We start from the raw sequence: 15,025 nt of genomic DNA, 5'->3' as shown, positions 1-15,025 counted from the left end.
CGGCACAACATCGAGGGCCGAAGGGCCTATTCTGTGCTGTACTGTTCTATGTCTATGTAAGCATATTTACAACAGATGCAAACTCTATAGAACTAACATCACCACAACCTGCTCCTCATATTTTTTCCCAGTCTCTGCTTGGCAGAAGCTCCAAAGGAGGTTAACCCACAGAAAATGGATCTTACACTTTTCACAAAACCCCATTCAGGTCTGAGAATCTGAGTGGGTTAAGCAGTAAAAAGTGTGGCTGACTAATAAGCTTATCTTTCGCTGAGTAAAGAACATTCCTGGCGGAAGGCTTTCACTTTGCTGTTTTTGGTCAGTAGCCAAGACATCCTGCAGTTCGTAGCAAATACCAATGATAATCATAGAATTGATCATAGAATTTACAGTGCAGAAGGAGGCCATTCGGCCCATCGAGTCTGCACCAGCTCTTGGAAAGCCCTACCCAAAGTCAACACCTCCACCTTATCCCCATAACTCAGTAACCCCACCCAACACTAAGGGGAATTTTGGACACTAAGGGCAATTTATCATGGCCAACCCACCTAACCTGCACATCTTTGGACTGCGGAAGGAAACTGGAGCACCCGGAGGAAACCCACGCACACACGGGGAGGCTGTGCAGACTCCGCACAGACAGTGACCCAAGCCGGAATCCAACCTGGGACACTGGAGCTGTGAAGCAATTGTGTATTCACAATGCTACTGTGCTGCCCAAAGAGTCTCTTGTTGTTTTCTTTTACCCATGTCCAGCCACAAATAAGGAGTGACTTTACAGAGTTGGAACTTCAGTGATCTTAACCCAGAAATACAAAAAGATTCATGCTTGGTGAGGCGATGTGCAGTCTTGTGCACTGCACCTGTTTTGTACCTGGGCCACAGGGAGGAAAATTAGTCCCTTAAAGTGTAATCCAGAATGTACTATTTACTTCCTTTGTTTTAGTTTCCAAGTTTATTTCTTTGCCTTTTTAGTCAACTTTGACTTCTTCAGAACTGGTCATATTTGATTTGAAATGTTAAGTGGTTCTCTCTCCGCACTTGCTGTCAGACCTGCTGAGTATTTCCAGCATTTTCTGTCTTTTTGTCAGATTTCCAGCATCCACAATATTTTGCTTTAAATTCTTAGTTGACCTTATGCTTCAGTGCAGTTGCATGGTTCTTGCAGTCCTCTGGTAACTGGCTAAAGTGGCCCTTCTTATACCTAAAACTGCTAAATAATAACATGCTGTGCTCGCACAGAATCTCACAGCCAAGCACTCTTTCAGCAATAGTCCAGGGACATTGAGACCAATATGAGAGTGGCCCCACTGCCAGCTGAAATCCAATTGCAATACCTGCTGAACAGGAGGACTTGGTGCATGTGAAAATGTGAGTACTCTAAACCATGAGGGGAGCTGTCTAATTACTTTGCCATAAATGGAAATGCAACAGTCCATACCTTTGTTTTTACTGTGTCGTTGACAGCCATCCGAATCAGTGTTATTATTGAAGATTTGTAAAATATTATGATGGCTTTGGGGCATGACAGTCCTTTGTCATCATCACAGGAGTCGTCGTCTGCGAGAATTTTGAAACCTTTGATTATGTCGTTTATCTCCTTCACCAGAATGTAAGTGCAGTTTCCTTGGAATGTGTAACCAGTTCCGTCAAATGTAAGGTAGTGACTTCCTCCCCATCCTGCGCAGACACCTGCAATTTCAAATCACATTCTGAGTTTCTGAGGAAATGTTTGGTTCAAGTCAGATGTGGATTCTTTTTTTTTTAATTTTGAGTACCCAATTCATTTTTTTCCAATTAAGGGGCAATTTTAGCATGGCCAATCCACCTAGCGTGCACATTTTTGGGTTGTGGGGGCTAAGCCCACGCAAACACGGGGAGAATATGCAAACTCCTCACGGACAGTGACCCAGAGCCGGGATCGAACCTGGGACCTCGGCGCCGTGAGGCCGCAGTGCTAACTACTGCAGCACCATGCTGACCCCCAGATGTGGATTCTTAATCAACAAACTGAGTCAGTTATGTTTTTTCACACCGAGACCAACAGCCTTATTTGAACCCATTCATCAACTCAGGCATGGGCCAGCCCAGACTGATAAGATGAAATTGGGCTCTTTGTATTTGTCGGTTTAGTAATTTGTGAAATTATTTGGCCACCAACAATTTATTTCTCATCTGGCAATAAACTGGCCGTCAGCTTGGCTCTGGTGGTCGCACTCAGTCCTCAGAATCGGAGCGCTCAGCACCTTAGAAAATAGTTAATGACAACTTATAATCACCTGGCATCTTTAACGTATCCTATGGTGCTTCACAGGAGCATTCTAAAACTAAAGTATGACACCAAACCTCTGTGAGATTAAGATTTCAATGCATCAGTGAGAGAATGTCAGATTGTCAGGGATGCTGCCTTTAAAATGGGATATTAAATTGACCTTAAAATGAGGCCCATCTGCCTGATTGGTCATAAAAGTTCCTGAAGAATAACAGGTAGTTCTTTAAAATTAATTCCTCAATCAAAACCACTAAAATACAGTAACTATCTATTCACCACATTTTCAAGTTCGTGGAGACCTTGAGCTGTATTCTCCTATCCCGCCCGCCGCAAGAACGCCACAGGCAAGCCGCGAACAATGGAAAACTCCATTGACCTCTGCGGGATTCTCCGGTCACCAGGCGGATGCTGCCAGAGAATCCCGCCCCTTTCTTTGTGCAAATTGATTGCCATTTTTGCTGACACAACAAAGGTGATTTTACTTAAAAAAAAGTTTGCCAGATGTGACATATTTTGTGACAACCTAAAATTGTGATTTAGAACTATATAAATTCAAGTTCTTCCTTTCTTTGTCATTCACAGACATAATGGGATGGAGGGCACAAGAAATGGGAAAATGTCGACTTCTGGAGGCGGCCATGGAGGGGTAGGTTGCACATTTGATAGCTCCCGCCTGTAACAGACTTTTGGACCTTTTTCCCCTGTTTTTTCCCCGGATATTATGGCAGTGAAAAGTGAGACAGTAAGGAGAAATCCCCCTCCGGTGTATGGCAAATTGGACCAGAAGTGGCCGTGTGAGACGGCAGAGTCCTATAAGGGAGACGCAAGCAGAGCTGGTAACACGGGACAGCATGGCGGAGAGCAAGGGGCAGCACGGTAGCATGGTGGTTAGCATAAATGCTTCACAGCTCCAGGGTCCCAGGTTCGATTCCCGGCTGGGTCACTGTCTGTGCGGAGTCTGCACGTCCTCCCCGTGTGTCCGTGGGTTTCCTCCGGGTGCTCCGGTTTCCTCCCACAGTCCAAAGATGTGCGGGTTAGGTGGATTGGCCATGCTAAATTGCCCGTAGTGTCCTAAAAAGTAAGGTTAAGGGGGGGGGGGTTATTGGGTTACGGGTATAGGGTGGATACTTGGGTTTGAGTAGGGTGATCATGGCTCGGCACAACATCGAGGGCCGAAGGGCCTGTTCTGTGCTGTACTGTTCTATGTTCTATGTTCTAAGGGCCGCGGGGACACGGCACAATGGTCGACGGAGCAGCTGGTGAAGTTTTTTGAGGATTGCTTCGCCAAGCTGAAGAAGGACACGCTGGACTCAATTAAGGCTTCGATTGATCAAGTAGTTCACAATCAGGAAACCCACAGGAGAGCGATCCAGGAGGTCGAACAAAAGTTGTCCGAGCATGAGGAGTACATAACCGTGCTGGAAAGCAAGGTGGGAATGATGACCGACTGCCAGAAAAGAATGCAGGAGAAGTTGGAGGACCTGGAGAATAGGTCCAGGAGGCAGAATCTCAGAATTGTTGGCCTCTCTGAAGGCAGTGAGGGATCAGATGCGAGGGCCTATGTGAAGGACATGTTGGAGAAGTTGATGGGAGCCGGGGAGTTCCCACGGCTCCTGGAATTGGACAGAGTGCACAGAGCCCTCGCGAAGAAGCCCAGAGCGAACGAACCGCCGAGGGCCATGGTGGTACTTTTTCACTGTTTCATGCACAAGGAACACGGTTTGCGGTGGGCCAAGAAAGAATGGAGCAGCAAGTGAGAGAACTGTGAGTTGCGCATTTATCAGGCCCTGGGAGCGGATTTGGCCAAGAGGCGAGCTGGGTTCAATCGGGAAAAAACGACCGTCTTTAAGAAGGGGGTGAAGTTCGGGATGCTGTACCCAGCCCACCTGAGGAACGGAACTTCTACTTTGAAACGCCAGACGAAGTATGGACCTTTATTAAAGAAATGAAGCTGGAGGCGAATTAAAAGATACTTAAGCGTTGAGAAGTATTGTGGCAGCGATTTGTGGTGCTGGATTTGAAAAATGTAAGTAGCCCTATGTGAAATAATGGGCTGTGTGGCTGGTTAAAAGTCGATCTGTCTTGCAGGGAGATGTGCTTTGAATTTAGTTCTGCTTTTTGGGTGACTATTTTTCTAAAGTGATTGTTTCTTCACTGTTTTTCTTTCTGTTGTTTGTTTACTGGGGAATTTGATGCTTTTAAAATGTTTATTCATGTGGGGGGGAGAGAGGAGACTACAATAGGGAGACAGACTGCTTGGTGCCAGGAGCGGGAGCTATCGAGTCAGCATGGGTCAGCTGACTCTCGGACGCGCAGTGGGGGGTGGACAGGTGTTAAGCTAGAGCTTGACTTGGGGGATTGGGTTTTTAGTATTGCTGCTAGAGAGGGACGGAGAGTGGGGAGCTGCTTTACTGACAGGGGAGGAACTGTGACTCGGGGACAAATGGGAGGTCGGGAATGGTGACAGCCCGAGTGGGGACTCGAGGAAGCAGAGGGCGCGAGCTCGAGGGCTGGCCTAAAAAGGGTGATGGCTAGTCGGCGGGGAGGGGAGGGGTTGGAAGCCCCCCCATCCAGGCTGATCAAATGGAACGTGAGAGGACTGAATGGGCCAGTCAAGAGGGCTCGCGTGTTCGCGCATTTGAGGAAACTGAAGGCGGACGTGGCAATGCTACAAGAGACACACCTAAAGGTTACAGACCAGGGGCGGGATTCTCCCCTACCCGGCGTGACGGGGTGTCCCGGTGTAGGGGAGTGGTGCCAACCACTTCGGGGTCGGGCCTCCCCAAAGGTGGGGAATTCTCCGCACTTTTGGGGGCTAGCCCCGCGCCGGAGCGGTTGACACCAGAAGACTGGCGCAAAAAACCGGCGCCAGCGGCCTTTCAGGCTGCCACTGATGTCACCACCGGCGCATGCGCGATGTGTGTTTCACTTCCGCTTCCGCCATGGCGGAGGCCGTGGTGGCGGCGGAGGAGAAAGAGTGCACCCAGGGCACTGGCCCGGAGTCTGAGCGGGGGGCCCCGATCGCGGGCCTGGCCACCGTGGGGGCACCCACCCGGGGTCCGATTGCCCCGCCCCCCCCCCCCAGGACCCCGGGGGCCTGGTCGCGATGCCGATCCCGCCGCCATCAGACGTGGTTCAAACCTCGGCGGCGGAAGAGGCCTCCCAGCGGCGGGACTTAGAATCGCCGTAGGGGCCTCGCCGATCGGAGTGGCGTGATTCCCGGCCCCGCCACTTCCCGGGTGGCGGAGAATCTCTGCCACGGCGGGTGTGGGATTTTTGGCGGCCCCAGGCGATTCTCCGACCCTGCTGGGGGTCGGAGATTTTCGCCCCTGACCAGATTGAGGAAGGGGTGGGTTAGCCAAGTGTTCCACCAGGGGGCTAGCGATCTTGATCAGCAAACAAATGGCATTCGGGGTAGGGAGAATCGTGTCAGACAATGGGGGTAGATACATAATGGTGAGTGGGAAGCTGGAGGGACTGCGAGTGGTACTTGTGAACATATATGCTCCGAATTGGGACAACGTGGAATTTATGAGGCGGGTGTTAGGTAAGATCCCAGACTTAGAGTCACATAACCTGATCATGGGAGGGGCCTTCAACACAGTCATTGATCCGGAATTGGACCGGTCAAAATCCAGGACAGGGAGGGGGCCGGCTGCAGCAAAGGAATTGAACGGTTTTATGGAACAGATGGGGGGAGTTGACCCATGGAGGTTTTCACGGCCGAGGACGAAGGAGTTTTCCTTTTTTTCACATGTCCACAAGGTACACTCTCGCATCGACATTTTTGTTCTGAGCAGGGCGCTAATACTGAAGATGGTGGATACTGAGTACTCGGCAATTGCAGTGTCGGATCATGCCCCGCACTGGATGGATCTACGGATTAGTGTGGAGAGAGGGCAACGCCCGCTGTGGAGACTGGATGTGGGGTTGCTAGCGGGCAAGGCGGTCTGTGGGCAGGTTAACAAGTCCATCCAGAACTACTTGGAAACAAATGATATGGGGGAGGTCTCTGCAGCAACGGTCTTGGAAGCTTTGAAGGCAGTAGTCAGAGGAGAATTAATCTTGATAGAGAAAAGGTGGAACGGGCTGAGAGGGATAGGTTAGTGGAGGAGATACTCCAGGTGGACAGAAGATACTCAGAAGATACTTGTATGACCCGCATTGCTCCGGATCCTTCTCCCATTTCAAGATCAATGAAATCGAGATCTGCGACATTGTTGGGGGGAGGACTCGGGGCTACTGAGGGAGCGGCGGAGGTTACAGGTGGATCTTGGGCTGTTGACCACAGGGAAAGCAGTGGAACAGTTGAGGAAGGCACGGGGGCCGATCTATGAGCACGGGGAAAAGGCAAGCAGAATGTTGGCAAACCAGCTCAGGCAAAGAGGGGCGGCCAGGGAGATAGGTAAAGTAAAGAGTAGAGACGGTAATAATTTCCTGGACCCAGCGGGGTGAACAAAGTGTTTAAGGACTTTTATAGTAAATTATATGAGTCGGAACCCCCGGCTGAGGTGGAGGGGATGCAATTTCTGGATCAGTTGAGGTTCCCGAGGGTGGAGGAGGACCTGGTGGAGGGGCTGGGAGCCCCAATTGAGATTGAGGAAATAATTAAGAGGCTGGAGGGCATGCAGTCGGATAAGGCCCCAGGGCCTGACGGCTACCTGATGGAATTCTATAAGAAGTTTTCCGAGATATTGAGCCCACTGCAGGTGAGGACATTTAACGAAGCAAAAGAGAAGGGAGTCCTCCCCCCAACAATGTTGCAGATCTCGATGTCATTGATCTTGAAACGGGAGAAGGATCCGGGGCAATGCGGGCCAATTTCTCTACTGAACTTGGATGCCAAACTGCTGGCTAAGATCCTGTCCACAAGGATAGAGGACTGTGTCCCGGGGGTGATAGGGGAAGACCAGACGGGATTTGTTAAGGGCAGGCAACTTATTATGATGCCCTCAGAAGGAGAGGAGGCGGATGTGGTGGTAGCAATGGATGTGGAGAAGGCTTTTGATCAGGTGGAGTGGAATTACCTGTGAAAGGGCTGGTTCGGGGCGGAGGGTGGGGGGGGGGGGTGGAGCACCGGGTCTTATTCTACGCAGATGACCTGCTCTTGTACATTTCAGACCCGTTGGAGGGGATGGGGGAAGTAATGCGAATCTTGTGGGAATTTGGCAATTTTTCGGAGTATAAATTGAACATGTAGAGAAGCGAGATGTTTGCGATCCAGGCAAGAGGGCAGGAGAAGAGATTGGGAGAGCTGCTGCTTAGAGTGGTAGGGAAGAGCTTTCGATATCTGGGAATCCAGGTGGCCCGGAAATGGGAGGTACTACACAAGTTAAACCTATCTCGGTTGGTAGAACAAATGGAAGAGGACTTTAAGAGATGGGACAGGCTCCCGCTATCACTAGTGGGGAGGGTACAGACCGTGAAAATGACTATCCTCCCCAGATTTCTGATTGACTTTCAGTGCCTCCTCATCTTCATCTCTAAGGCCTTTTTCAAGCAGGTGAATAAGATTATTTCGGGCTTTGTGTGGGCGAGTAGAACCCCGCGAGTGAAAAAAGTGTTGCTGGAGCGCAGTCGGGGGGGAGGGTGGGTTGGCGCTACCGAACCTCTGCAATTACTACTGGGCAGCTAATATAGCCATGATCAGGAAGTGGTAAGTGGTGGAGGGGTTGGCATGGGAGTGGATGGAGGCGGCGTCATGTAAAGACATCAGTCTGGGAGCATTGGTAACGGCACCTCTGCCGTTCTCACAAGCCCGATATTCCACAAGTCCGGTGGTAGTGGCGGCTCTGAGGATCTGGGGCAATGGAGAAGATATAAGAGAGTGGAGGGAGCATCGATTTGGACCCCAATTTATAACAACCACAGGTTTGTACTGGGTCAGCTAGATGGCGGGTTCCAGAGTTGGCAGAGGGCAGGAATTAGAAGGATGGGTGATCTATTTATAGATGGGAGCATTCCCAACTTGAAAGCTTTGGAGGATAAATTTAAATTGCCAGCAGGGAATGGTTTTAGGTATTTGCAGGTGCGCGACTTCCTGAGAAAACAGGTGCCGGCCTTTCCGCTGCTGCCGCCACGGGGGATACAGGATAGATTAGTTTCCAGTACCTGGGTGGGAGAGGGGAAGGTATCGGATATTTCCCAGGAGCTTTCGGAGGCGGAGGAAACCCTGGTGGAGGAGCTTAAGGGCAAATGGGAGGACGAACTATGAGGAGAGATAAAGGTGGGTCTATGGGTGGGGTATTAAGCAGGGTTAATACCTCCTCATCATGCGCCAGGCTTAGCCTGATACAATTTAAGGTAGTCCACCGGGCACACAGGACAGTGGCTCGGATAAGCAAGTTTTTTGGGGTAGAGGATAGGTGTGCGAGGTGCGCGGGAAGCCCAGCAAATCATGTCCACATGGTTTGGGCTTGTCCGAAGCTTAGAGGGTTTTGGCAGGATTTTGCTGAGGCAATGTCCACGGTGCTAAAAACATAGGTGGTGCCGAGTCCGGAGGTGGCGATCTTTGGAGTGTCGGAAGATTTGGGAGTTCAGGGGGCGAAAGAGGCCGACGTCTTGGCCTTTGCCTCCCTGGTAGCCCGGAGATGGATGCTATTATTGTGGAGGGACTCAAAACCCCCAAGTGTAGAGACCTGGGTTAGTGACATGGCTGGGTTCCTCAGTCTTGAGAAAATAAAGGTTGCCTTAGGAGGGTCAATGTTAGGGTTCATCCGGAGATGGCACCCGTTCGTCGACTTTCTTGGGGAAAATTAAAAATGTCAGCAGATGCAGTATTCCAAGGTGGGGGGGGGGGGGGGGGGGGGTTGTTGTTGTATGGTTGAGGTGTGTGAAGATTGGGCTGGGAGGGGAAATGTTTATTTTACCATGTTGATGTCATTGTTTTTGTTACTGTTATAAAAATTTTCAAATACCTTCATAAAATATTATTTTTGAAAAAGAAATGGGAAAATGTTATATTAAGGGTGGTATGGTGGCACAGTGGTTAGCACTGCTGCCTCACAGCAGCAGGTAGCCGGGTTCGGTTCCGACCTTGGGTGACTATCTCTGTGGAGTTTGCACGTTCTCCCTATATCTGTGTGAGTTTCCTCCCACAGTCTAAAGATGTGCAGGTTAGATGTAAAAGCCATGCTAAATTGACCCTTAGTGCCCAAAAGGTTAGGTGGAGTTATTGAGTTACGGGGATAGGGTGGGGATGTAGGCCTAGGTAGGGTGCTCTTTCAGAGGGTGGGTGCAGATTCAATGGGCCAAATGGCCTCCTTCTGCACTCTAGTGAGTCTATGAATCTAAGAATGCAGTAAGAAGAAGGCTCCCAAGATTGGAGTTAAAGAATAATCAAGCAAGGTAGAGAGTGCAAAGATTTCTTAATTAACATGCTAACTGCTTTCTTATGGGGCACCTTATCAAAAACCTGCTAATAATCCAGATAAATTACAGGAGGGGATTATTCTACATCTCCCCCCCCCCCCCCTCCCCCGCGATGTTTTTATTGGCGGCAGGAGGTGGCCCGCTATTGACTGGTGATGGGGTCTTTGGGTCCCCCCCGCTGTGAATAGATTTTCCCATTGAATCCACCCTCTGCCATCGGGATACCTGCGATGGGGTTCGCCGTTAGTGGGCCAGAAGATCCCACTGGCAAGGATGGTGGGAAAATCCTCCCTGTATTTACTGCTGTACCACTGTCTACTGTCAGCTTTCTGCTCAAAAAAATTCAATCAGGTTGGTTAAGCAAGATTTCCTGCTTTGAAATCCATGCCGACTATTCATTACTATATTTCTCACGTTGAGATGTTCTTCCATTCTCTCCAAAAGTAAGGGTCACCTTATAATAATAAGAATAATCTTTATTATTATCACAAGTAGGCTTAGATATCTTTCCTGCCTCTGATATGAAGCTGATTGAGCTATAATTCTGTGGACATATTCTGTCCCCTTTCTCAAATATATGAATTACATTAGCTATACGGGGATTTAAAACAGGAATTTAGGGAGCTAGGGTGGAAGCTGAGAGCCAGGACAAACCATGTTGTCATCTCTGGTTTGTTGCCAGTGCCATGTGCTAGTGAGGTGAGGAACAGGGAAAGAGTGCAGATAAACACGTGGCTGCAGGGATGGTGTAGGAGGGAGGGTTTCAGGTATGTGGATAATTGGAGCACATTCTAGGGAAGGTGGGACCTGTACAGACAGGACGGTTTGCACCTGAACCAGAGGGGCACCAATATCCTGGGAGGGAAATTTTCTACGTCTCTTCGGCAGCACGGTAGCATGGTGGTTAGCATAAATGCTTCACAGCTCCAGGATCCCAGGTTCGATTCCCGGCTGGGTCACTGTCTGTGCGGAGTCTGCACGTCCTCCCCGTGTGTGCGTGGGTTTCCTCCGGGTGCTCCGGTTTCCTCCCACAGTCCAAAGATGTGCGGGTTAGGTGGATTGGCCATGCTAAATTGCCCATAGTGTCCTAAAAAATAAGGTTAATGGGGGTTGTTGGGTTACTGGTATAGGTATACGTGGGCATGAGTAGGGCGATCATTGCTCGGCACAACATCGAGGGCCGGAGGGCCTGTTCTGTGCTGTACTGTTCTAATTCGGGGGGGTTTAAACTAATTTGTCAGGGGGCTGGGAAAATGAGTTGTAGTCCAGAAGCCAGTGTTGAGAGTAGTGAGGTACTGAGGAGGGTATCAATGTCGCAGGAGTGTACCGGCAGACAGAAAGGTGGGTTGAAGTGTGCAGTGCAAGGAGCATCCGGAACAAGGTAGGTGAACTTGGAGCGTGGATTGGTACTTGGGACTACGATGTTGTGGCCATTATGGAGACATGGTTAGAACAGGGACAGGAATGGTTGTTGGAAGTTCCGGGGTATAGAGGAGGAAAGGCAGTTCAAAGGGGGTCTGCCTACTGAGGTAATATGGGCCGAAGTTAGAAATAGGAAAGGAGCGGTCACATTGCTAGGAGTTTTCTATAGGCCCCCAAATAGTAATAGAGATGTGGAGGAAGAAATTGCAAAACAGATTATGGATAGGTGTGGAGGTCTCAGGGTAGTTGTCATGGGTGATTTTAACTATCCAAATATTGATTGGAATCTCTATAGGTCAAACAGTTCAGAATGGGCAGTTTTTGTACAGTGTGTGCAGGAGGGTTTCCTGACACAATATGTAGATAGGCCGACAAGAGGGGGGGCCACATTGGATTTGGTACTGGGTAATGAAACGGGCCAAGTGTTAGATTTGTTTGTGGGAGAGCACTTTGGAGATAGTGACCGCAATTCGGTGTCTTGCGCTATTGCAATGGAGAGGGATAGGGCCATGCGGCAGGGCTAGGTTTATAATTCGGGGAGGGGTAATTATGATGCGAATAGGCAAGAATTAGGGAGCATAAGATGGGAACAGAAACTGTCAGGGAAAGGCACAAATGAAAAGTGGAGCTTGTTCAAGGAACAAATACTGCGTGTCCTTGATGTGTATGTCCCTGTCAGGCAGGGAGGAAATGGCCGTGTGAGGGAACCATGGTTCACAAAAGAGGTTGAATGTTTTATCAAGAGGAAAAAGGAAGACTATATAAGGATAAGAAAACAAGGTTCAGTTGGGTCGTTTGAGGGTTACAAGGTAGCAAGGAATGAGCTAAAAAAAAGGGCTTAGGAGAGCTAAGAGGGGGCATGAGAAGTCCTTGGCGAGTCAGATCAAGGAAAACCCCAAGGCTTTTTACTCTTATGTGAGAAATAAAAGAATGACCAGGGGGAGGGTAGGGCCGGTCACGAACAGTAATGGGAACTTGTGCATAGAGTCAGAAGAAATAGGAGAAGCGTTGAATTAATACTTTTCTTCAGTGTTCACTAAGGAGAGGGGCCATGTGTTTGAGGATGAGAGTGTGATACAGGCGGGTAGGCTGGAGAAGGTAGATGTTCTGAGAAAGGATGTATTAGAAATTTTGAAAAACCTGAGGGTCGCCAAGTCCCCTTGGCCAGATGGGATATATCCAAGGATTCTTTGGGAGGCAAGGGATGAGATTGCAGAGCTTTTGGCTTTAATCTTTGGGTCCTCACTGTCCACGGAGATGGTGCCAGAGGACTGGAGAGTGGCGAATGTTGTTCCTCTGTTCAGGAAAGGGAATAGGAATGACCCTGGTAATTATAGGCCAGTTAGTCTTACTTCGGTGGTCGGTAAGTTAATGGAAAAGGTCCTGAAGGATAGGATGTATGACCATTTGGAAAGATGCAGCTTAATGCGGCATAGTCAACACGGATTCGTGAAGGGTAAGTCTTGCCTCACAAATTTGATTGAATTCTTTGAGGAGGTAACTAAGTGTGTAGATGAAGGTAGAGCAGTTGATGTCGTATACATGGATTTTAGTAAGGCATTTGATAAGGTTCCCCATGGCCGGCTTATGAAGAAAGTGAGGTGGTGTGGGATAGAGGGAAATTTGGCCAATTGGATAAGTAACTGGTTATCACCAGCGGTGTACCACAGGGATAAGTGCTGGGTCCTCTGCTATTTGTGATTTTTATCAATGACTTAGAGGAGGGGACTGAAGGGTGGGTCAGTAAATTTGCTGATGACACCAAGATTGGTGGAGTAGTGGATGAGGTGGAGGGCTGTTGTAGGCTGCAAAGAGACATTGAGAGGATGCAGAGCTGGGCCGAAAAATGGCAGATGGAGTTTAACCCTGATAAGTGCGAGGTGATTCATTTTGGTAGAAACAATTTGAATGCGGATTACAGGGTCAACGGCAGGTTCTGAGGAATGTGGAGGAACAGAGAGATCTTGGGGTTCATGTCCACAGATCTCTGAAGGTTGCCACTCAAGTGGATAGAGCCGTGAAGAAGGCTTATAGGGTGTTAGCGTTTATTAACAGGGGGCTTGAGTTTAAGAGCCGCGGGGTTATGCTGCAACTGTACATGACCCTGGTGAGACCACATTTGGAGTATTGTGTGCAGTTCTGGTCACCTCACTATAGGAAGGATCTGGAAGCATTGGAAAGGGTGCAAAGGAGATTTACCAGGATGCTGCCTGGTTTGCAGGATAGGTCTTATGAGGAAAGGTTGAGGGAGCTAGGGCTTTTCTCTTTAGAGCGGAGGAGGATGAGAGGTGACTTAATAGAGGTTTATAAGATGGTGAGGGGGATAGATAGAGTGGACGTTCAGAGACTATTTCCTCGGGTGGATGCAGCTGTTACAAGGGGGCATAACTATAAGATTCAGGGTGGGAGATATAGGAGAGATGTCCGAGGTAAGTTCTTTACTCAGAGAGTGGTGAGGGTGTGGAATGGACTGCCTGCTGTGACAGTGGAGATGGACACTTTTGGAACTTTCAAGTGGTTATCGGATAGGCACATGGAGCACACCGGAATGACAGGGAGTTGGATAGCTTGATCTTGGTTTCAGACAATGCTCGGCACAACATCAAGGGCCGAAGGGCCTGTTCTGTGCTGTACTGTTCTATGTTCTATATACCTTTTTGTAATGAATTATTAATTATTAAAAAATTTGTATTGCAGGTATAGGCAATTTATAGGCTGTGGAACAGAGACCCACAAGTTGCTGCTGCAATATGCTTCACCTCTGTATCCTTGACATCACTATTTTAATTTTGGCAATTGAAGCATTTTGCCAATACTCACATTCGCACTCAAAATGATAGCAACAGCCAGATTGGTCATAGATCTTCTTGGGTTTCATTCCACTTTGACATGTAAGAGGAGTGATATGTGGACATTTCAGTGGCATCACATGAACAGTATTGTTGCCTGTACAGATTCCCATTGTACAATTGGCAAGCATCCAAGTTTCATTCACCTGTGGTTTGTGGAGACAAAAGGCAAAATATTCATTTTTTTAAAATACGACTTGAGTAACATAGGGTGGAATCTTACCAAAAATAGCAAAGTATCAGTTCCAGCGAGAAAAACGGTCTGAATACCAGCAATGGCATCAGGGGGATTTCTCAGGGAATTTTGAGCGCCTTTGCCAAAAGAAAAGTGTGAGCGTGGTTTGCACATCATTCTGGTGGGGCGGGGCCTCTTAGAGCCGAGAGGCGGCTTCAAACGTATCGGGGCACCATCTTTAAAGGGTGCCCCAACCAGCGTTGCAGTCTAACGGCCCAGCCTGCATCTTGGGGGCTCTCCCCGCGTCCTCCACCCTGAAACTTCATTGCTGCTAACCTGCCACCTCCCCACATTCTTCACTGGCATCCCATCCCCTAATGTCCGCCCTCCGCCAAATTCAGACTACATCATTAAATTCCAGCCTGGGGGTTGTGATCTTCTATCTGCCCCATTCCACCAAGGAGAATTCCTGGGTTTTCCCGGAGATTCCTCTGTGAGACTCACATCAGTTCCTTCATGTCTTTTGAAGGGCCTAATCCCTCAAGTAAATGGACAGTACTGACGCCTCACTATAAGCTCCTTATTGCCTACCTTGACTGAGTGTCTTAATTATCTCACTCCCCACCTCCCACCATTACACCCAGTACATCAGGCCCTTTCTACTTCACTTTTCCATGCCCCTGATTCCTCCCTTTGTCCTCCCCCTTCACCACTGACTGACCCTTACTGGCCCTGAGATTCCAAAAAAGCTGCCATCCTCCTGCTCCCCTCCCTTGTGCCACAAATAAATCTTAGAACACCAGGTTAAAGTCCAACATGTTTGTTTCAAACACTAGCTTTCGGAGCACTGCTCCTTCCTCAGGTGACAAAGTTCAACCAGGAAAACCACTGACCTCAGACACAACCTCACAAAGCCAGCTGGTTCATACGACCATT

The 15,025-nt window shown here is 48.9% G+C and overlaps 1 protein-coding gene across 1 annotated transcript in view; it reads right to left on the bottom strand.

Moving 5' to 3' along the window:
• Positions 1 to 15,025, bottom strand: part of LOC119970929 (mucin-5AC-like) — a 152,637-nt gene that overhangs the window by 30,308 nt on the left and 107,304 nt on the right. The window contains 2 exon segments of the mRNA XM_038806038.1: positions 1,442 to 1,692; positions 13,886 to 14,060. Coding sequence (XP_038661966.1) covers positions 1,442 to 1,692; positions 13,886 to 14,060 — 426 coding nt within the window.

The sequence above is a fragment of the Scyliorhinus canicula genome, chromosome 9, assembly GCF_902713615.1.
Source record: "Scyliorhinus canicula chromosome 9, sScyCan1.1, whole genome shotgun sequence".
Lineage (NCBI taxonomy): Eukaryota > Metazoa > Chordata > Chondrichthyes > Carcharhiniformes > Scyliorhinidae > Scyliorhinus > Scyliorhinus canicula.
This window is presented reverse-complemented; position numbering and strand designations above follow the sequence as displayed.